The sequence below is a fragment of the Zosterops lateralis genome, assembly GCF_965231275.1.
Source record: "Zosterops lateralis genome assembly, chromosome: 36".
NCBI classification, from domain to species: Eukaryota; Metazoa; Chordata; class Aves; order Passeriformes; family Zosteropidae; genus Zosterops; species Zosterops lateralis.
The window spans coordinates 1,538,728-1,562,024 of NC_139796.1; the positions used below are offsets into that span (position 1 = coordinate 1,538,728).

General features: G+C 58.9%; 1 protein-coding gene across 1 annotated transcript in view; it reads left to right on the forward strand.

Moving 5' to 3' along the window:
- C3 (complement C3) overlaps positions 1–23,297 on the forward strand; it is a 47,665-nt gene that overhangs the window by 22,460 nt on the left and 1,908 nt on the right. The window contains exons 18-39 of the mRNA XM_083881925.1: positions 2,275–2,389; positions 3,067–3,152; positions 4,290–4,429; positions 4,516–4,728; positions 5,553–5,619; positions 6,352–6,438; positions 7,107–7,310; positions 8,111–8,186; positions 8,281–8,440; positions 10,268–10,363; positions 10,449–10,599; positions 11,824–11,987; positions 12,943–13,101; positions 14,656–14,806; positions 14,920–14,971; positions 15,328–15,415; positions 16,075–16,161; positions 16,994–17,099; positions 17,639–17,728; positions 18,991–19,077; positions 20,177–20,260; positions 22,509–22,644. Coding sequence (XP_083738051.1) covers positions 2,275–2,389; positions 3,067–3,152; positions 4,290–4,429; positions 4,516–4,728; positions 5,553–5,619; positions 6,352–6,438; positions 7,107–7,310; positions 8,111–8,186; positions 8,281–8,440; positions 10,268–10,363; positions 10,449–10,599; positions 11,824–11,987; positions 12,943–13,101; positions 14,656–14,806; positions 14,920–14,971; positions 15,328–15,415; positions 16,075–16,161; positions 16,994–17,099; positions 17,639–17,728; positions 18,991–19,077; positions 20,177–20,260; positions 22,509–22,644 — 2,599 coding nt within the window. The remainder of the gene's footprint in view (positions 1–2,274; positions 2,390–3,066; positions 3,153–4,289; positions 4,430–4,515; positions 4,729–5,552; positions 5,620–6,351; positions 6,439–7,106; positions 7,311–8,110; positions 8,187–8,280; positions 8,441–10,267; positions 10,364–10,448; positions 10,600–11,823; positions 11,988–12,942; positions 13,102–14,655; positions 14,807–14,919; positions 14,972–15,327; positions 15,416–16,074; positions 16,162–16,993; positions 17,100–17,638; positions 17,729–18,990; positions 19,078–20,176; positions 20,261–22,508; positions 22,645–23,297) is intronic.

Consider the following 23,297-nt stretch of genomic DNA (forward strand, 5'->3'; position numbering starts at 1 on the left):
TTGGGTGAAGGTCAGGTGTTTCTTGGTGAAGGTCAGGTGAACCTTGGGCGTCCCTTGGGCGCTCCTTGGTGTTCTTTGGGTGTTCCTTGGGCTTTCCTTGGACTTTCCCTGGGATAAGGTCAGGTGAACCTCAGGTGTTCCTTGGATGTTCCTCAGGTGGAGCTTGGGGGGGTCTGGGGTGGGTTTTGGTGAAGCTCAGGTGAAGTCGAGGTGTTTTCCTTGAGGGAAACTTGGGTGGAGGTTGGATGTTCCTTAGGTGAACCTTGGTGAGCCTCAGGTAAACCTTGGGTGTTCCTTGGACATTCCTTGATGAAGGTCAGGTGAACCTCAGATGCTCTTCAGGTGTTCCGCAGGTGGAGCTTGGGTGAAGGTTGAAGGGTCTCAGGTGGATTTTGGGTGGGTTTTGGTGAACCTCAGATGAAGTTGAGGCATTTTTCTTGAGCAAACCTGGGGTGAAGGTCGGGTGTTCTTTGGTGAGCCTTGGGTGTTCCTTTGGTGTTTCTTTGGTGTTCCTTGGACTTTCCTTGGGTGAAGCTCAGGTGAACCTCAGGCACTCCCTGGGTGTTCCTCAGGTGGAGCTTGGGAGTGTCTTGGGTGTGTTTTGGGTGTTCCTTGGTGAGCCTTGGGTGAAGTTGAAGCGTTTTTCTTGAGCAAAGCTCAGGTGAAGGTTGGATGTTCCTTGGGTGTTCATTGGTGAAGGTCAGGAGAACTTTGGGTGTTCCTTGGTGAACGTCAGGTGGAGTTTGGGTGAAGGTTGGGAGGGTCTGGGGTGGGTTTTGGTGAGCCTCAAGTGAAGTTGAGACGTTTTTACTGAGCAGAGTTTGGGTGAAGGTCAGATGTTTCTTGGGGAAGGTCAGGTGAACCTTGGGTGCTCCTTGGGTGCTCCTTGGTGTTCTTTGGATGTTCCTTGGACTTTCCTTGGACTTTCCCTGGGATAAGGTCAGGTGAACCTCAGGCACTCCTCGGGTGTTCCTCAGGTGGAGCTTGGGAGGGTCTGGGGTGAGTTTTGAGCAACCTCGGGTGAAGTTGAGGTGTTTTTATTGAGCAAAGTTTGGGTGAAGGTCAGGTGTTCCTTGGTGAAGGTCAGGTGAACCTTGGGCGTCCCTTGGGTGTCCCTTGGGTGTTCCTTGGGTGAAGCTCAGGTGAACCTCAGGTACTCCTGGGGTGTTCCTCAGGTGAAGCTTGGGTGAAGGTTGGGACAGTCTGGGGTGGGTTTTGGGCGAGTTTTGAGGAATCTTGGGTGAAGTTGAGGAGTTTTTCTTGAGCAAAGCTCGGGTGAAGGTCGGATGTTCCTTGGGTGTTCATTGGTGAAGATCAGGAGAACTTCGGGTGTTCCTTGGTGAACCTCAGGTGGAGTTTCGGTGAAGGTTGAGAGGGTCTGGAGTAGGTTTTGATGAAGCTTGGGTGAAGTTGAGGTGTTTTTATTGAGCAAAGTTTGGGTGAAGGTCAGATGTTCCTTGGTGAAGGTCAGGTGAACCTTGGGTGTCCCTTGGCTGTTTCTCGAGTGTTCCTTGATTGTTTCTTGGACTTTCCTTGGGGGAAGCTCAGGTGAACCTCAGGTACTCCTGGGGTGTTCCTCAGGTGGAGCTTGGGTGAAGGTTGGGACAGTCTGGGGTGGGTTTTGGGCAAGTTTTGAGGAATCTTGGGTGAAGTTGAGGCATTTTTCTTGAGCAAAGCTCGGGTGAAGGTCGGATGTTCCTTGGGTGTTCATTGGTGAAGGTCAGGAGAACTTTGGGCATTCCTTGGGTGTTCTTTGGGTGTTCCTTGGACTTTCCTTGGACTTTCCCTGGGGGAAGCTCAGGTGAACCTCAGGTGTTCCTCAGGTGGAGCTTGGGTGAAGGTCGGGAGGGTCTTGGGTGGGCTTCAGGCATTTCTTGGGTCAAGGTCAGGTGACCCTCGGACATTCCTTAGGCAACCCCTGGATGGACATTGGGAAATGGACATTGGCAGTTGGGTGGCCTTGGGAAAGACAAGGGGTGGCACTGGGTGACACTGAGGTGACACTGGGCGGCACTGGTTGACACCGGGGTGACACGAGTGACACTGGGGTGACACTGGGTGACACTGGGGTGACATGGATGACATTGGAATGACACTGGTTGACACTGGGTGACACTGGGGTGACACTGGTTGACACTAGGGTGACACTGGGGTGACACTGGGTGACAGTGTGTGACACCGGGGCGACACTGGTGGCGCCGGGGTGATACCGGCTCCGCTCAGGGCTCGCCCTGAGTCCCCGATCGCGAGGGCCGATGCCACCACCACCCCCAGGCCAGGAGGAGGACGATCTCTTCTCGCCCGACTCCGACATCGTCTCCAGGAGCCTCTTCCCCGAGAGCTGGATGTGGCAGGTGGAGCAGCTGAACGAGCCTCCCAACGAGCTGGGGTGAGCCTGGGGACCTCCTGTGCCACCCCTGTCACCCCACGGCCTGGCCTGGCCATGGTCACCCTGTCCCCGTCCAGCCTGGACATCTCTGGGGACCAGGGAGGTCCCACTGTGGGTCTGGGGTATCTTTGGGGACCAGGCCAGGCTGGGGTGAGCCTGGGGACCTTCTGTCCCACCCCCCTGTCACCCCATGGCCATGGTCACCCTGTCCCCGTCCAGCCTGGACATCTCTGGTCACCCCAGATCCAGACGAAGGTCACCACTGACCTCCCAGTCCACCCTCAGGACTTCTCAGTCCACTCAGGGTCATCTCCAAACTCCTGGTCCTGCTTGGGGGGGTTGTGGGTCTGGGGCATCATTGGGCACCAGGAAAGTCCAGCTGTGGGTCTGAGACATCTTTTGCGACCAGGGAACTCCCACTGTGGGTCTGGGACATCTCTGGGGACCAGGGAGGTCCCATTTTGGGTCTGGGACATCTTTGAGGACCAGGAGAATCCCACTGTGGGTCTGGGACATCTTTGGGGACCAGGAAAGTCCCACTGCAGGTTGGGACCTCTCTGGAAACCAGAGAAGTCTCGTGGTGACACCCCCTGAGCCTGGCCTGGGGTGGGCCGTGACCCCCTGGTCACTCGTTGGTCACTCATTGGTCACTCGTTGGTCACTCCTGTCCCCTCCAGGGTCTCATCCAAGACGTTGCCCGTGTACCTGAAGGACTCCATCACCACCTGGGAGGTTCTGGCCGTCAGCCTGTCCCCCTCCAAAGGTACGGGGTCAGGGAGAACTGGGGGGGTCCTGGGGGCAGCAGAATGTCCCCAAACCTTCTGGGGGGTCCCTGAGACCTGAAGGGTCCCCTAAAGCCTGGAGGGGTTTGCTGGGATTTGAGAGGTCCCCAAAAAATCTGAGGGGGAGATGCCCCAAAGCTGGGTGGCCGTTTTGGGATTTGAGGGATCTCCTAAACTTGGGAGAACTCTGTGGGGTTTGATGGATCCCCTAAACCTTTGTGGGACTTCTTGCGATTCAAAGGGATCTTCCAAACCTTGGGAGGGTTCCATGGATCTTGTTGGATCCCCTAAACCTTGGGAGGAGTCCATGGAACTTGAGGGAATCTCCTAAACTTTGGGATTCAAGGGTCTCCCAAACCTCAGGAGGACCTTGGGGGTCTTGATGGATCCTCTAAATTTTGGGAGGATCCCACAGGTCTTCATGGATCCTCTAAACCTTGGGAGGACTCCAGGATCTTGATGGATCCCCTAAATTTTGAGAGGATCCCACAGTTCTTGACAAATCCCCTGAACCTTGGGAGGACTCTTTGGGTCTTGATGGATCCTCTAAATCTTAGGAGGATCCCACAGTTCTTGATGGGTCCCCCAAACCTTGGGAGGACTCTGGGGTCTTGAGGGATCCCCTAAACCTTGGGAGGACTCTGGGATCCTGATGAATCCCCTAAACTTTGGGAGGATCCAACAGTTCTTGACAGATCCCCTGAACCTTGGGAGGACTCTGGGGTCTTGAGGGATCCCCTAAATTTTGTGAGGATGCCACAGTTCTTGATGGATCCCCTAAACCTTGGGAAGACTCTTTGGGTCTTGGTGGATCTCCTAAAGCTTGGGAAGACTCTTTGGGTCTTGATGGATCCCCTAAACCTTGGGAGGACTTTGGGGGACTTGATGGATCCCCTAAACCTTGGGAGGTCTTGATGGATCCCCTAAACCTTGGGAGGACTTTGGGGGACTTGATGGATCCCCTAAACCTTGGGAAGACTCCTTGGATCTTGACAGATCCCCTAAACCTCCTGAGGCCTCCCTGGATTTTCCGGGCACATCCGAAGGCCTTGGGACCACCTTTGGGGACACTTGAGGCGTCCCCCCAACCCCAAACCCCCCCTGTGGTGTGTCCCCAGGGCTGTGCGTGGCCGACCCCTACGAGATCACGGTGAGGAAGGATTTCTTCATCGACCTGCGCCTGCCCTACTCAGTGGTGAGGAACGAGCAGGTGGAGATCCGTGCCATTCTCTACAACTACTGGCTGCACGACATCACGGTCAGTCGGGGACAGATTTTTGGGGACAGATTTTTGGGGACGTTCCGGACCCCAGGTGTGATTCCACCTCACCTGTCCCCGCCCAGGTGCGCGTGGAGCTGGTGCACAACCCCGACCTGTGCAGCCCGTCCACGGCCAAGCAGCGCTACCAGCAGGTGCTGAAGATGAAGGCCGACTCCTCGCGCAGCGTCTCCTTCGTCGTCGTCCCCCTCAAGCTCGGGCTGCTGGACATCGAGGTCAAGGCCGCCGTCCGCAACCAGTATGTGGGAGACGGCGTCAAGAAGAAGCTCCGCGTGGTGGTGAGTGATGGAAGGGGACATGGTGGCACTGATGGACAGCAGGGTGGGACCTGGTGGCACTGGTGGACAGCAGGATGGACAGAAAGGGACCTGGTGGCACTGATGGCCATTAGGCTGGACATGAGTCAGGCAGACAGGGACTTAGTGGCACTGATAGACAGCAGGCTGAGTGGTGACACTGATGGACATCAGGATGGACAGAAGGGGGCCTGGTGACACTGATGGACAGCAGGATGGGTGGTGACACCGATGGACATCAGGCTGGACAGAAAGCAACTTGGTGGCATTGATGGACAGCAGGCTGGACAGTGGCCAGGCAGAAAGAGGCCTGGTGGCACTGGTTGACATTAGGCGCTGGACATGAGTCAGGCAGAAAGGGACCTGGTGGCACTGGTGGACAGCAGGATGGACAGTGCCCAGGCAGAAAGGAACCTGGTAGCACTGATGGACAGCAGGCTGGACAGAAGGGGACCTGGTGACACTGATGGACAGCAGGCTGGACACAAGCCAGGCAGAAAGGGACTTGGTGACATTGATGGACATCAGACTGGAAAGAAAGGGACCTGGTGGCACTGGTGGACATCAGGCTGGACAATGGCCAGGCAGAAAGGGACCTGGTGGCACTGATGGACATCAGGATGGGTGGTGACACTGATGGACAGCAGGCTGGACAGTGGCCAGGCAGAAAGGGACCTGGTGGCACTGGTGGACAAGTCAGGATGGCCGAGTGTCCCAGTGTGTCACTGGGGTGTGACTGGTTTATACTGGGAGGGGTTGGGGCGGGAGGAGCCCAGCCCCGCCCTCAGGGGGACTCTGCCCCACAGCCCGAGGGGATGAGGCTGGAGAAGACGGTGAAGATCGTGGAGCTGGACCCGCAGAACAAGGGAGTCAGTGAGTGACATCTCTGGGGACAGGAGAGGTCCCATGGCAGGTTTGGGACATCTCTGGGGACAGGAGAGGTCCCACTGTGGGTTTGGGACATCTTTGGGGACAGGAGACGTCCCAGGGTGGGTTTGGGACATCTCTGGGGACAGGAGAGGTCCCAGGGTGGGTTTGGGACATCTCTGGGGACAAGAGAGGTCTCACTTTGGGTTTGGGACATCTCTGGGGACCTGGGAGGTCCCATGGCAGCTTTGGGACATCTTTGGGGACCAGGGAAGTCCCAGTGTGGGTTTGGGACATCTTTGGGGACAGCAGAGGTCTCACTGTGGGTCTGGGACATCTCTGGTGACCAGGGAGGTCCCTCTGTGGGTCTGGTGACATCCTTGGGGACAGAAGAGGTGTCACTGTGTGTTTGGGGACATCTCTGGTGACCAGGGAGGTCCCACTGTGGGTCTGGTGACATCTTTGGGGCCAGGGAAGTGCCACTGTGGGTCTGGGACATCTTAAGGGATCAAGGAGATACCCCCAAGGTTAGGTTTGGGACAACTTTGAGGACAAGGGACACCCCACCAATGGAAATGGGGCACCCCAAGGGTGAAGGGACATCCCGGTGTGTCCCGGAAGGTCTGGAGGGACAGGGGACACCCCGATGTGGGGTGGGGCTGGGTCACCCCGGGGCTGAGCCCTTCAGGGGGGACACGGGGAGGACTTGGGGTCACCCACACCCACCCCACCCCACAGATGGGGTGCAGGAGGAGCGGGTGAAGGCCGCGGACCTCTCGGACATCGTCCCCGACACCGAGTCCGAGACCAAAGTCAGCATCCAGGGTGAGTGGGAGGGGACACCTGGGGACACCTGGGGACATCCTGGGTGGGACATTGGGGTGGGACATTGGGGTGGGACATCGGGGTGGGACAAACCTGAGTGAGACATCAGGGTGGGACAAATCTGTGTGGGACAAACCTGGGTGGGACATCGGGGTGGGACAAACCTGGGTGGGATAAACCCAGGTGGGACAAACCTGGGTGAGAGATCAAGGTGGGACATTGGGGTGAGACATACAGGTGGGACATCCTGGGTGGGACATCCTGGGTGGAACAAACCTGGGTGGGACAAACTTGGATAGGACAAACCTGGATAGGACAACCTGGGTGGGAAATCCTGGGTGGGACAACCCAGGTGGGACAAACCTGGGTGGGACAACCTGGATGGGACAAACCTGAGTGTGAGATCAGGGTGTGACATTGGGGTGGGACATCCTGAGTGGGACATCCTGGGTGGGACATCGGGGTGAGACATCCTGGGTGGGACGTCCCGGGTGGGACAACCTGGTTGGGACATCCTGGATGGGAAATCCTGGGTGGGACATCTTGGGTGGGACAATTGGGTGGGACATCAGGGTGTGACATCTGAGTGGGACAACCCAGGAGGGACAAACTGGGTGGGACATCAGGGTGGGACATCCCAGGATGTGACACGTCCCTTTCTGCCCCAGGTAACCCGGTGTCCATCATCGTGGAGAAGGCCATCGACGGGGACAAGCTGAAGCACCTGATCGTGACCCCGTCGGGCTGTGGGGAGCAGAACATGATCGGCCTGACCCCCACGGTCATCGCCGTCCACTACCTGGACCACACCCAGCAGTGGGAGAACTTCGGCATCGACCGCCGGGCCGGGGCCATCGAGATCATCAAGAAAGGTGAGAACAGCCCCAAAGGGTTAAAAAAATGGTGGGGATGGACCCAAAAGTGGTGGGAATGGCACAAAAGTGGTGAGAATGACCCCAAAAATGGTAATGGCCCCAAAAGGTCCAAAAAGTGGTGGGAATGGCCCCAACAGAGGTGGGAATGTCCCCAAAAGGAGCAGGAATGGCCCCAAAAGTGGTGGGAATGTCCCCAAAAGCAGTGGGAATGTCCCCAAAGTGGTGGGAATGTTCCTTGGTGTCCTCTCTCAGGTCACAAAACGTCCCTGCCATCCGAGGTGGTCTCCAAAGGAGACCTGGTTTGGGTGATGCTGGTTTGGGGTTTCCAGAGTTACTGGTTTGCACTGGGATGGGCTCCACAGCGGGTTGGTGGCCTGAGGGTTCCTCAGCTTGAGTGGGGGCTCTTTGTATTGCCCAAAGGTTGGAGGGCATTGATGGCCTTAAGACACGACTGACCACCCTTTGTGTTGGCCAATGGTTGGAGGCCATTGGTGGCCTGAGGTCATCCCCAGCCACACCATGGGTTGTCCAGCAGTTGGAGGACACTGGTGACCTGAAGCCAACCCCAACCACCCTACCCATTGTCCAACGGCTGGAGGACATTGGTGGCCTGAGGCCACCGCTGGCCACTCCTCATGTTGACCAATGGTTGGAGGACACTGGTGACCTGAGGTCATCCCCGGCCACACCTGGAGGCCATTGGTGACCTGAGGTCATCCCCGGCCACACCTGGAAGACATTGGTGGCCCGAAGCCATCACTGACCGCCCCTCCCATTGACCACTGACCATCTCACAGGTTACACCCAGCAGTTGGCCTTCCGCAAGCGCGACAGCTCCTACGCCGCCTTCATGGACCGCCCCTCCAGCACCTGGTGAGGGTCCCACCGCCCCGGCCACGGCCACGGCCACGGCCACGGCCACCACCCCGGGCCAGGTGACACGACACTCAGGTGTCCCCGTCCGCAGGCTGACCGCCTACGTGGTGAAGGTGTTCGCCATGGCCAGGAAGCTGACGGACATCGAGCACGGCGAGATCTGCGGGCCCGTCAAGTGGCTCATCCTCAACAAGCAGAAGCCGGACGGCGTCTTCCAGGAGGACGCGGCCGTCATCCATAAGGAGATGGTGGTAGGGGGACACCTCGGCACGGTCACCGATGGTGGATGAACATTGGGGGACCTTGGGTGGAGGGTGGGTGGAGGGTGGGGGTTTGGGGTGAAGGTCTGGTGAACTTTGGGTGTTCCTTGGACCTTCCTCGGATGTTCTTTGGGTGAAGGTCAGGTGACCTTCAGGAATGCTTTAAATGTTCCTCGGTTGAAGTGTGGGTGGGGTTTGGGTGTTCTTTGAGCGGTTTTGGGTGTTCCTTGGGCGTTCCTTGGGTGAAGATCAGATGAACCTCAGGAATTCTTTGAGTGTTCCTTGGTTGAAGTTTGGGTGGGTTTTGGGTGTTCCTTGGATGTTCTTTGGGTGAAGGTCAGGTGAACCTCAGGAATGCTTTAAATGTTCTTTGGTTGAAGTTTGGGTGGGTTTTGGGTGTTCTTTGAGTGGTTTTAGATGTTCCTTGGGTGGTTTTTGGGTGTTCCTTTGGTGTTCCTTGGGCGAAGTTCAGGTGAACCTCACAAATTTTTTGAGTGTCCCGTGGTTGAAGTTTAGGTGGGTTTTGGGTATTCCTCGGGTGGCTTTGGGTGTTCCTTGGGTGGTTTTTAGGTGTTCCTTGGGTATTCCTTGGGTGAAGATCAGATGAACCTCAGGAATTCTTTGAGTGTTCCTTGTTTGACATTTGGGTGGGTTTGAGGTGTTCCTTGGGTGGTTTTGGGTGTTCCTTGGGTGGTTTTTGGGTGTTCCTTGGACTTTCCTGGGGTGAAGGTCGAGTGAACCTCAGTAATTTCCTTGAGCATTGCTTGGGTGAAGGTCAGGTGAAGGTCAAACATTCCTTGGATGTCTGTTGGGTGTCCATTGGGTGTTCTTTGGGTGTCCCTTGAGTGTCCCTTGGATGTTTCTTGGGTGTCCCTTGGGTGTTTTTTGGGTATCCATTGGGTGTCCCTTGCGTGTCCATTGGGGCGTCCCTTGGGTGTCCTTTGGGTATACCTTGGGTGTCCTTTGGGTGTACCTTGGGTGAAGTTTGAGTGTCCTTTGAGTGTCCCTTGAGTGTCCCTTGGGTGTTCTTTGAGAGTCTCTTTGGTGTCCCTTGGGTGTTCTTTGCGTAAAGGTCGGGTGAAGGTCAAATATTCCTTGGATGTCCCTTGGGTGTTTTTTGAGTGTCCTTTGGGTGTCCCTTGGTTGTCCATTGGGTGTCCTTTGGGTGTCTGTTGGGTGTCCCTTGGATATTTTATGGACATCCCTTGGGTGTTCCTTGGGTGTCCCTTGGGTGTTCTTTGGGTGTCCCTTGAGTGTGCCTTGAGTGCCCATTGGGTGTTCCTTGCGTGAAGATCAGATGAAGGTCAAATATTCCTTGGATGTCCCTTGGGTGTTTTTTGGGTGTCCCTTGGGTGTCCCTTGGGTGTTCCTTGTGTGAAGGTCAAGTGAAGGTCTGATATCCTTTGGGTGTCCCTTGGGTGTTTTTTGGGTGTCCTTTGGGTATCCTTTGGGTGTCTGTTGGGTGTCCCTTGGGTATTTTTTGGGTGTCTCTTGGGTGAAGTTTGAGTGTCCCTTGGGTGTCCCTTGGGTGTCTCTTAGGTGTTCTTTGGGTGCCCTTGGGTGTCCCTTCAGCGTCCCTTGAGTGTCTCTTGGGTGTTCCTTGTGTGAAAATCAGGTGAAGGTCAAATATTCCTTGGATGTCCCTTGGGTGTTTTTTGGGTGTCCGTTGGGTGTCCTTTGGGTGTCCTTTGGGTGTCCCTTGGGTGTCCCTCAGACAAGTCAAGGACGGATGTTTGTAACAATCTGCCAGGGGATCCCCAATCAGACCCCGCCAGGAAAATCCCGATCCCGACGTTTTTCCCCCGTTTTTCCCTGCAGGGCGGTTACCATGGCGCCGAGCCCGAGGTGTCCCTCACCGCCTTCGTCCTCATCGCCCTGGAGGAGGCGCGGGACATCTGCAAGGACCACGTCAACGTGAGTGACCCCGCGTGGGGACGGGGGCGGCCGGACCCTTACGGAACCCACCCAAGATCCCAAATTTCCCGTCTTTGGTTCCCAGAACTTGCAGGAGAGCATCAACAAAGCCGCCGGGTTCCTGGCCCGGCGCTACGAGCAGCTGGCCCGGCCCTACACGGTGGCCCTGGCGTCCTACGCACTGGCCCTGGCCGGGAAGCTCAAGAGCGAGAAGTTCCTCATGAAGAAGTCCAAAGGTGACACACCTCAGCAGGGGTCAAAGTTGGGATCAGGAAAAGTGGTTTGGGGGTCACCATGAGGTTCTCCAAATGTGATACTTCAAGAGGAGTTAAATTTGGGGTCAGGAAAAGTGGTTTAGGGTCTTTGTGAGGTTCTCCGAAGGTGGTGCCTCAACAGGGGTCAAAGTTGGGGTGAAAGGAGGTAGTTTTGGGTCTTTATGAGGTTCTCTATAGCCTCAAGAGGGGTCAAAATTTGGGTCAGGAAAAGTGGTTTTGGGGTCTTTGTGAGGGTCTTCAAAGGTGACACCAAATCTGGAGTAGAAATTGGGGTGAAAGGAGATGGGTTTGGGTCTTCTTGAGGTTCTCCAAAGGTGACACCTCAAGAGGAGTCAAAATTTGGGTCAGGAAAAGTGGGTTTGTGTCTTCCTGAGATTCTCTGATGCTGACACCTCAACGGGGGTCAAAGTTGGGGTGAAAGGAGGTGGTTTTGGGTCTTCTTGAGATTCTCCAAAGGTGACATACCTGTTGACACACTCAACAGGGGTCAAAGTTGGGGTCAGGAAAAGTGGTTTTGGGGTCTCCGTGAGGTTTTCCAAAGGTGACATCTCAACAGGGGTCAAAAATGGAGTGAAAGGAGGTGGGTTTGGGTCATCTTGAGGTTCTCCAAAGGTGACACCTCAACAGGGTTAAAATTTGGACTGTAAGGAGGTGGTTTGGGGTCTTCATGAGGTTCTCCAAAGGTGACACCTCAGCAGGGGTCAAAGTTGGGGTGAAAGGAGGTGGGTTTGGGTCTTCATTATGTTCTCCAAAGGTGACACCTTAACAGGGTTAAAATTTGGAGTGAAAGGAGATGGTTTTGGGTCTTTGTGAGGTTCTCCAATGGTGACACCTCAAGAGGAGTCAGAATTGAGGTCAGGAAAAGTGGTTTTTGGGTCTTTGTGAGGTTCTCCAAAGCTGGTTTTGGGCTCTCCTGAGGTTCCGCAGAACTGAATCCTCACCCAGGTTTGGAATTTGGGGTCAAGGGAGGCAATTTTGGGTTCTCCTGAGGTTCTCAGAGGTGACACTTCACCTTGGGGTGGAAAGGGTTGGAATTTGGGGTCATTGGGGGCAGTTTTGGGTTCTCCAGAAGCGTTTTTGGACCCTCCCGAGATCACACCTCCCCCGGGGCCATAACTCAGGGCCAGGCCGAGGTGGCTGTGGTGGCTCCCGGGTGTCTGAGGATGTCCCCTGGTGTCCCCACAGGCGGGGCCAGCTGGGAGGAGCACAACGCCCGCACCTACAACATCGAGGGCACGTCGTACGCGCTGCTGGCGCTGGTGCAGATGAAGAAGTCGGAGCTGGCGGGGCCCGTGGTCCGGTGGCTGGCCCAGCAGAACTACTACGGAGGGGGCTACGGCTCCACCCAGGTGGGACACCCAGGGGACACCCTGGGGACACCCTGGGGACAGCTCAGGGACAGCTCGGGGGCACCCGGTGGCCACAGGGGTGACGGGGATGGGGATGGTGGCTTTGGGGAGGTCGTTGGTGGCACAGGAGATCAAAGGGTGCTTGGAAGGGTTTGGGGGTGCTGCAGGTGATGTCGCCAAGATGTGGTGACAACGGTGTCACCTCGGGCCACCAGGGCCATCCAGAAGCCTTTGTGGCCTCTCCATCCAGTGTCCCCAAGCTCTGGTGACACCAGTGTCACCTCAGGCCACCCAGGAGCACTTGTGGGTTCTCTACCCAGTGTCCCCAAGCTGTGGTGACACCAATGTCACCTCAGGGAATTCAGAAAACCTTGTGGGTTCTCCACACAGTGTCCCCAAGCCCTGATGACACTGGTGTCACCTCAGGCCACACAGGAGCACTTGTGGGGTCTCCACCCAGTGTCCCCAAGCCCTGGTGACACCAGTGTCACCTCAGGCCACCGGGGACACCCAGGAGCACTTGTGGCCTCTCTACCCAGTGTCCCCAAGCCCTGGTGACACTGCTGTCCCCTCAGGCCACCATCCCAGTGTTCCAAGCGCTGGCCCAGTACCAGAGCTGTGTCCCCAAGCTCTGGTGACACTGATGTCACCTCCGGCCACCCAGGAGCACTTGTGGGCTCTACACCCAGTGTCCCCAAGCCCTGGTGACACCAGTGTCCCCTCAGGACATTCAGAAAACCTTGTGAGCTCTCCACACAGTGTCCCCAAGCCCTGGTGACACTGCTGTCCCCTCAGGCCACCATCCTGGTGTTCCAAGCCCTGGTGCAGTACCAGAGCTGTGTCCCCAAGCCCTGGTGACACTGCTGTCCCCTCAGGCCACCATCCTGGTGTTCCAAGCCCTGGTGCAGTACCAGAGCTGTGTCCCCAAGCCCTGGTGACACTGCTGTCCCCTCAGGCCACCATCCTGGTGTTCCAAGCGCTGGCCCAGTACCAGGTGGAGGCGCAGGGGCAGCAGCAGCTGGAGCTGGACGTGTCTGTGCTGCTCCCGGGCCGCGCCAACCCCGTCAAATACCGCATCGAGAATGGCAACGCGCTGGTAGCGCGCTCCGCCGAGGTACTGCCACCTGGCGCTGTCCCTGGCACCTGTCCCTGTCACCTGTCCTGGCACCTGGCACTGTCCCTGTCCTGGCACCTGGCACTGTCCTTGGCACCTCTCCCTGTCCCTGGCACCTGGCACTGTCATCTGTCCCTGTCCCTGTCCCTTTCCTGGCACCTGGCACTGTGACCTGGCACCTCTCCCTGTCCCTGGCATCTGTCCCTGTTCCTGGCACTGTCCTTGTCACCCATCCCTGTCCCTGTCCCTGGCACCTGTTACCTGGCACTGTCACCTGTCCCTGGCACTGTCACCTGGCACTCTCCTTGTCACCTGTCCCTTTCCCTGGCACCTACACCTGGCACTGTCCTTGTCACCTGTCCCTGGCACCTGGCACTGTCACCTGTCCCTGTCCCTGGCACCTGGCACCTGGCACCTGTCCCTGTCCCTGGCACCTGGCACCTGGCACCTGGCACTGTCCTTGTCACCTGTCCTTGTCCCTGTCCCTGGCACCTGGCACTGTCATCTGTCACCTGTCCCTGGTACTCTCCTTGTCACCTGTCCCTGTCCCTGGCATCTGTCCCTTTCCCTGTCACCTGGCACTGTCATCTGTCACCTGTCACCTGGCACCTGTCCCTGTCTCTGGCACCTGGCACTGTCACCTGTCCCTGTCCCTGTCCCTGGCACCTGTGCCTGGCACTGTCCTTGTCACCTGTCCCTGTCCCTGGCATCTGTCCCTGCCACCTGGCATTGTCACCTGTCCCTGTCCCTGGCACCGTTCCCTATCCCTGGCACCTCTCCCTGTCCCTGTCACCTGGCACTGTCATCTGTCACCTGTCCCTGTCCCTGGCACCTGTTACCTGGCACTGTCACCTGGCACAGTTCCTGTCACCTGTCACTGTCACCTCTGGGTCTCCTTGTGTCCTGTCCCAACGCCATGGTCACCCTTGTCCTTGTCCCTTCCATGTCCTGTCCCCTCTCAAGGCTTGGGATGTCCCAGGTTGACCTTGTCCCTTGTCACCTTTTCACCCTGGCACCTGCCACCTGGCACTGTCACCTCTGAGTGTACTCGTGTCCTGGGATAATCTCATCCCATCACCATTGTCCTTGTCCCTTCTATGTCCCCTCCGTGTTCTCCCAAGGCCTGGAATGTCCCAGGGTGACCTTGTCCCCTCCCTGGGGTGTCCTTGTCACCTCCATGTCCCAGCCTGACCTTGTCTCCTCCATGTCCCCTCTGTGTCCTGTCCCCTCCATGTCCTGTCCCCTCTGTGTCCCCTCAAGGCCTGGCACGTCCCAGGCTGACCTTGTCCCCTCCCTTGCTGTAACCTGCGCTGTCCCTGTCACCTCCCTGTCCTCCTGATCTCTGTGTCCCCTCTGTGTCCCCAGCCTCCATGTCCCCTCCGTGTCCCCAACCTCCCTGTCCCCTCTATCCCTACAAGCTGCCACCCCCTCTGTGTCCTGCCTGTCCCTGTCCCTTCCGTGTCCCCTCCATGTCCCCCTGCCCCTCTCCCTGTCCCTCCTGGGGATGTCTCCTGTCCCCTCCCGATGTCCCCACTGTCCCCAATGTCCCCTCAGACCAAGATGAACGAGGACTTCACGGTGAAGGCGGAGGGCGTGGGCAAGGGGACAATGACAGTGGTGACCGTGTACCACGCCAAGGTCCCCGACAAGGACGACAAGTGTGACAACTTCGAGCTGAGCGTGGACGTGGAGGAGGTGGACACGGGTGAGTCCCCAGCTGTCCCCTCCCTGTCCTCACTGTGTCACCCCCCAGCCCCTCCCCGTGTCCCCTGTGTGTCCCCATGTCACCTTTGATGGCCCCTCATTGTCCCCACCCAGGTAAGGAAGAGGAGGACGTCTTCAGGTCTGTCAAGATCAACATCTGCACCAGGTGGGGACACTGGGGACAATGGGGACACTGGGGACATTGGAGAGACTGGGGACAGCAGGGACAGGGAGGGGATGTTGGGGACATTGGGGACATCAGGGATAGGATGGGGACATTGGGGACACTGGGGACAGCAGGGACAGGGAGAGGATGTTGGGGACAGGGACATCAGGGATAGGATGGGGACATTGGGGACAGCAGAGACAGGGTGGGGAATGGGAGGGAGGGACACTGGGGACAGGGAGGAAAATGGGGACATTGGGGACAGGGGCACCAGGGATAGGATGGGGACACCCGGGGGGCTGGGGACACCTGGGGGGTTGGGGACAGGGGTGGTGACCTCATCAGTGTCCCCACAGGTACCTGGACACCGTGGACGCCACCATGTCCATCCTGGACGTGTCCATGCTCACGGGGTTCTCGCCGGACGTGCAGGACCTCAGGAGGGTCAGTGAGGGGACATGGGGACACCACGGGGACATGGGGACACCGCAGGGACATGGGGACACCCAGGGTGGAGGGACATGGGGACACCCAGAGGGGACATTTGGACACTGGGAGGGGGACATGGGGACACCCAGGGTGAGACAGGGGACTCCATGTCTTTGTGTCACCATCTGTCACTGCGTCCCCACATTGTGTCCTTGTGTCCCCACATCCCCATTGTCCCCACGTGTCCCGTGTCCCCATGTCCCAGTGTCCTGTGGTCCCTGTGTCACCCTGTCCCCACGTGTCCCCATGTCCTGATGCCATTCCATGTCCCTGCATGTCCCCACATGTCCCCATGGGCCTGGTGTCACCATGTCCCCACATGACCCCATGTCCCAATGCCATTCCATGTCCGCATGTGTCCCCACGGGCCCAGTGTCACTGTGTCCTTGTGTCCCCACATGTCCCTGCATGTCCCCGTGTGTCCCACGTTCCCTGTGTCACCGTGTGTCCTCCTGTGTCCCTGCGTGTCCCACATTCTCAGTGTCCCCACGTGTCCCGGCATGTCCCCCTCTCCCCATGTCACACTATCTCTGTGTCACACTGTCTCAATGTCCCCCTGTCCCCATGTCATGCTGTCCCCTGTCCCCGTGTCACGCTGTCCCCTGTGTCCCCAGCTGTCCGAGGGTGTGGACAGGTACATCTCCAAGTTCGAGCTGGACCAGGACAAAGAGCGGAGCAACGTCGTCATTTACCTGGACAAGGTGGGGACACTGGGGACACTGGGGACACTGGGGGCATGGGGTGGGACGGGACAGGGAGGGGGACAGGGACATGATGGGACAGTGACGGGGTGGGACAGGGACAGAATGGGACAGGGACAGAATGGGGACAGGGATAGGACAGGGAGAGTGACAGGGACATGATGGGACAATGACAAGGTGGGGCAGGCATAGGACAGGACAGGGACAGGATGGGGACAAGATGGGACAGGACAGGGAGAGTGACAGGGACATGATGGGACAGTGACAAGGTGGGGCAGGGATAGGACAGGACAGGGACAGGGACCAGATGGGACAGGGACAGGACAGGGACAGGATGGGGACATGATGTCACAGGGACCAAGATGGAGTTGGGGACATGGGCAGGGACAGGAGGGGGACAGGCACAGTGATGAAGGTGGGGACACTGGGGACAGGAGGGACACAGGGACAGGGACAAAATGGGACAGTGAGAGGATGGGGATGGGGACAAGATGGGACAATGACAAGGTTTTGGGGGACAGGGATGTGAGGACAGGGATGGGGACAGGGACAGGGATCAGGGCGGAGCTGGGGACATGGGCAGTGACAGGAGGGGGACAGGGCTGTGACAGGGACACAGCTGGCCTTGGGGACATGGCTGGGGACAGGGGTGGTGACAGGGACAGCGATGGCTCCAGGTGATGGGTGGGGACAGCACGGGGACATGGCTGGGGACAGGAGTGGGTGGCTTAGGGAGGTGACACACAGCCTGTCTGAGTGCCACCCCCATGTCCCCTGTCCCATATCCCTGTCCCCTGTCCCCGTGTCGCCGTGTCCCTGTTGGTGTCCCCAGGTGTCCCACAAGGCCCAGGAGTGTTTCACCTTCAAGGCTCACCAGCGGTTCCAGGTGGGGCTGATCCAGCCCGCGGCCGTCAGCGTCTACAGCTACTACAGCATCGGTGTGTCACACCTGTCACCTGTGTGTCACCTGTGTGTCACCTGTGTGTCACCTGTGTGATACCTGTGTCACCTGAGTGTCACCTGTGTGACACTTGGGTCACCTGTGTGTCACCTGTGTGACCTGTGTGTCAGCTGTGTCATCTGTGTGACACCTGTGTTATCTGTTACCTGTCACCTGTGTTACCTGTGTGATACCAGTGTGACACCTGTGTCACCTGTCACCTCTGTGTCACCTGTGTGGTACCTGTGTCACCTCTGTGACACCTGTGTGACAGCTGTGTGTCACCTGTATGACCTGTGTTATCTGTGTTATCTGTCACTTGTGTCACCTGTGTGTCACCTCTGTGTCACCGTCACCTGTGTCACCTGTGTGTCACCTGTGTCGCCTGTCAGCTGTCACTTTTGTGTCACCTGTCACCTGTGTTATCTGTCACCTGTGTCACCTGTGTTATCAGTTACCTGTCACCTGTGTCACCTGTCACCTGTATCACCTGTATCACCTGTCCCCGTGTCCCCTGCTGTCCCCGTGTCCCCGCAGACGATCGCTGTACCCGGTTCTACCACCCGGACAAGGAGGGCGGGAAACTGAGCAAGATCTGCCAGGGGGAAGTTTGTCGCTGCGCCGAAGGTGACAACAGGGACACATATGGGGACACGCATGGGGACATGGGGACACACATGGGGACACACACAGGGACACACATGGGGACACGCATGGGGACACACACAGGGACACACATGGGGACACAGGGACACACATGGGGACACACACAGGGACACACATGGGGACACAGGGACACACATGGGGACACACACAGGGACACACATGGGGACACAGGGACACATGGGGATATGGGGACGCACACAGAGACACGGGGACACACATGGGAACACACACGGGGACACAAAAGGGGACACACACGGGGACATGGGGACACACATGGGGACACCAGGGACACGGGGACACACACGGGGACATGGGGGGACACACACGGAGACCCACATGGGGACACAGGGACACACATGGGAACACGGGGACACACATGGGAACACACATAGGGACATGGGGACACACATGGGGACATGCATGGGGGCATAGGGACACGCACGGGGACACAGGGACATGGGGACACATATGGGGACACAGGGACACACACAGGGGACACGGGGACACACATGAGGACAGAAATGAGGACACACAGGGGACACACATGGGGACACACATGGGGACAGAGGGACACACATGGGGACACACACGGGGACACACACAGAGACACGGGGACATGGGGACACACATGGGGACACACACAGAGACACGGGGACATGGGGACACACATGGGGACGCACGTGGGGACACATATGGGGACGGGGGACATGGGTTGGGCACACAGCCCTGGCTGGGTGGGGCATGTTGGGGACATGTTGGGGACATGTCCTTGCCATGGTGGGACATATCAGTGATGAGCTGTCACGTGTCACCATGATGGGGACATGCCACGGTCATGATGGGACACCTTGATGTGTTGGGGACATCATGGCCATGATGGGACACGTCCCTGCCATGACGGGGACATGTCATGGCCAGGAGGGAACATGTTCCCATTGCAGCGGGGACGTGTCCCTGACAGGCTGTATGACCACAATGGGGACATGTCCCTGTCATGGTGGGGACGTGTCCCTGACAGGCTGTATGACCACAATGGGGACATGTCCCTGCTGTGGTGGGGACACATCATGACCCTGTTGGGGACACGCCATTGATGATATGTCACATGTCACAGCTGTGATGGGGACACGTCCCTGACACAGATGACCCTGTCATGGCTGTGTCGCCGTGATGTCCTTGTGATGCCCCCACAATGTCCCCACAATGTCCCCGTGTCCCCACAGAGAGCTGCTCCAAGCAGCAGGACAAGCCCGACGCCATCACCGTCAACCAGCGCATCGACAAAGCCTGCGAGCCCGGCGTGGACTACGGTGGGACACGGGGACAGTGGGGAGAGTGGGGACAATGGGGACAATGGGGGCAATGGGGACAATGGGGGCAATGGGGACAATGGGGACAGCAGGGACAATAGGGGCAGCAGGGACAGTGGAGACAATGGGGGCAGTGGGGGCAGTGGGGACAATGGGGACAGTGGGGACAATGGGGACAATGGGGGCAGCAGGGACAATGGGGACAATGGGGGCAGCAGGGACAGTGGGACAATGGGGGCAGTGGGGACATTGGGGACAGTGGGGACAATGGAGACAATAGGGACATTGGGGGCAGTGGGGACAATGGGGACAAATGGGGGCAGTGGGGACAATGGGGGCACTGGGGACAGTGGGGAAAATGGGGACAATGGGGGCAGTGGGGACATTGGGGACAATAGGGGCAAGGGGGGCATTGGGACATCAAGGGTGTTGAGGACAATGGGGATTGGGGACAACGGGGACAATGGAGAAAATGGGGGCAATAGGGTCACTGGGGACAGTGGGGACATTGCGGGCAACCGGGACATTGGGGACATCAGAGGCATTGGGGATAGGGACAGCAGGGACAGTGGGGACAATAGGGACATTGGGGGTGGTGGGGACAGTGGGGACAATGGGGGCAGTGGGGACATTGGGGGCAGTGGAAACAATAGGGGCAGTGGGGACAATGGGGGCATTGGGGACAGCAGGGACAGTGGGGACAATGGGTACAGTGGGGACATTGGGGACAATGGGGGCAGTGGGGACAATGGGGACATCGGGGACAATGGGGGCAGTGGGGACATTGGGGACAATGGGGACAATGGGGGCAGTGGGGACATTGGGGACAGCGGGGACAATGGGGACAATGGGGACAGTGGGGACATTGGGGACATTGAGGACATCAATGGGGACTTTGGGAGGGGCATTGGGGACAATGGGGACAATGGGGACGTTGGGGACATGGAGTGATACGGTGTCATGGTGGGTGGGGTTAAGGACATTGGGGACATGAACAGGGCAGGGACAGGGGACACAGCGGGGACAGGGGACACAGAGGGGACACGGCAGGGCCACCGTGGCAGGGGTGGTGACAGCGCTGTCCCCGTGTCCCCGGCAGTGTACAAGGTGAGGCTGGTGGGCCACAAGGAGACGCCGTCCCACGACAATTACATCATGAACGTCCTGTCCGTCATCAAGATGGGTACGGCCACTGGGGCTGGGGACAGGGACACCAGGGGCTGGGGACAGGGACACTGCCGGGGGGGGACAGGGCCACCGGGGAGGGACAGGGACACCAGGGGTGGGGACAAGGTCACCACGGGTGAGGACAGGGCCACTGGGGTGGGGACAGGGCCACTGGGGAGGGGACAGGGCCACCAGGGCTGGGGACAGGGCCACCATGGTGGGGACATGGTTCCTTATGGTGGGGACAGGGCCACCATGGTGGGGACATGGTTCCTTATGGTGGGGACAGGGCCATTAGGGCTGGGGACAGGGCCACCAGGGGGGGACAGGGCCACCAGCGGTGGGGACAAGGCTACCATGGCCTGGGGACAGGGCCACCGGGGGTGGGGACAGGGCCACTGGGGGGGGACAGGGCCACCAGGGGTGGGGACAGGGCCACCATGGCCTGGGGACAGGGCTATCAGGGGTGGGGACAAGGCCACCAGAGATGGGGACAGGGCCACCAGAGTGAGGACAGCGCCACCGGGGGGAGACAGGGCCACCAGGGGTGGGGACAGGGCCACCAAGGCTGGGGACAGGGCCACCAGGGGTGGGGACAGGGCCACTAGGGCTGGGGACAGGGCCACCAGGGCTGGGGACAGGGCCACCGGGGGGGGACAGGGCCACCAGGGCTGGGGACAGGGCCACCATGGCCTGGGGACAGGGCCACCAAGGATGGGGACAAGGTCACCACGGGTGGGGACAGGGCCACTGGGGTGGGGACAGGGCCACTGGGGAGGGGACAGGGCCACCAGGGCTGGGGACAGGGCCACCATGGTGGGGACATGGTTCCTTATGGTGGGGACAGGGCCACCAGGACTGGGGACAGGGCCACCAGGGGTGGGGACAAGGTCACCACGGTTGGGGACAGGGCCACTGGGGGTGGGGACAGGGCCACCGGGGGGGGACAGGGCCACCAGGGCTGGGGACAGGGCCACCGGGGGGGGGACAGGGCCACCGGGGTGGGGACAGGGCCACCAAGGGCTGGGGACAAGGTCACCACGGGTGGGGACAGGGCCACTGGGGTGGGGACAAGGCCACCACAGAAGAACGTGGTCATCATGGGTGGATATGGTCACCATGGTGGGGACAGGGCCACCGGGGGGGGACAAGGCCACCTTGGGGGGGACAAGGTCACCATTGGCAGACAAGGTCACCATGAGGGGACATGGTGACCACAGGACAGACAATGCCACCTTGGGGAGGGACAAGGTGGGGGTCACCCGCATCTGGGGACACTCAGGTGGGCTGGCTGGGAACAGCCAGGTGGGGTCGGTGTCACCTGGGTCAGTGTCACCCTTTTGGGGTCAGTGTCACCCTTTTGGGGTCAGTGTCACCCAGCTGGGGTCAGTGTCACCCAGTTGGGATTAGTGTCACCCAGCTGGGGTCAATGTCACCCAGTTGGGGTTGGTGTCACCCAGGTTGGTCAGTGTCACCCAACTGGTATCACTGTCACCCAGCTGGGGTCAGTGTCATCTTTTTGGGATTGGTGCCACCCAATTGGGGTCAATGTCACCCACATCAGTCAATGTCACCCTTTTCGGGTCAGTGTCACCTGGGTCGGTCAATGTCACCCTTTTGGGGTCAGTGTCACCTGGGTCGGTCAATGTCACCCTTTTGGCGTTGGTGTCACCAAGGGGGGGGTCAGTGTCATCTGGTGGGGTCAATGTCACCTGGGTCAGTCAATGTCACCCTTTTGGGGTTGGTGTCACCCCAATGCCTTGGGGACTCCCAAAGCCACCCACACCCGGTGCCACCACGGCTGCCCTGTCTGGGGGGTGGAGGTGACACAGTGACACGGTGAGTGACACAGTGACACCGGTGACACAGTGACATGGTGGGTGACATGGGTGACACAGTGACATGGTGGGTTACACAATGACACGGTGACACAGTGACACTGTGAGTGATGCGGTGACATGGTGACATGGTGTCACAGTGAGACAGTGGTGACACAGTGACACTAACACGGTGACACAGTGACACGGTGACATGGTGACATGGTGACATGGTGACACAGTGACACAGGTGACATGGTGGCATGTTGGTGACATGGTGACACGGTGGGTGATGTGGTGTCATGGTGACATGGTGGGTGACATGGGTGATACGGTGAAATGGTGACAAGGTGGCACGGTGACACGGTGACCTGCTGGGTGACACGGTGACTCAGTGACACATTGGTGACACGTTGGTGACACATTGGTGACACGTTGGTGACACAGGCACGGACGAGGACCCCGCGGGCAGCAACAGGACGTTCGTGAGCCACCGGCAGTGCAAGGACAGCCTGAGGCTGAGACAGGGACACGACTACCTGGTCTGGGGACAGGCCAGCGACCTCTGGGTCACCGGCAGGCAGTACGGACACCGCGGGGACACCGGGGACAGGGGACACCAGTGACACCGTGGGGACACCGCGGGGACACCATGGGGACAGGGGACACCAGGGACATTGGGGACATGGGGGGACAGGGGACAATGGGGTCACTGGGGGACACTGGGGATATTGTGGGGACAGGGGACAATGGGGACACTGGGGGACACTGGGGATATTGTGGGGACAGGGGACAATGGGGACACTGGGAGGACTGGGGACACTGGGAGACATCGGAGGACACAGGGGACATTGGGGGCACATGGCGGGGAGGGACACGGGAGACATGGGAGGGGCATGGGGGGACATTGGTGGAGACCAGGGGATGGAGGGGACACCAGGGACACTGGGGACACTGAGGACACTGGGGGGCAAGGGGGGACACTGGGTACACAGGGGGGCATGGGGGGACATGGGAGGGACACAAAGGGACAGGGGGAGACACACCAGGGACACTGGGGGGACATGGGGGGACACTTGGGGACATTGTGGTGGACACTGTGGACACCAGGGACACCGGGGACACTTGGGACACTTGGGACGCTTGGGATACAGGGGGACACTGGGGGGACATTGGGGACACTGGGGACATGGGGGGACACTGGGGGGACATTGGAGGTGACATGAGAGGGACATT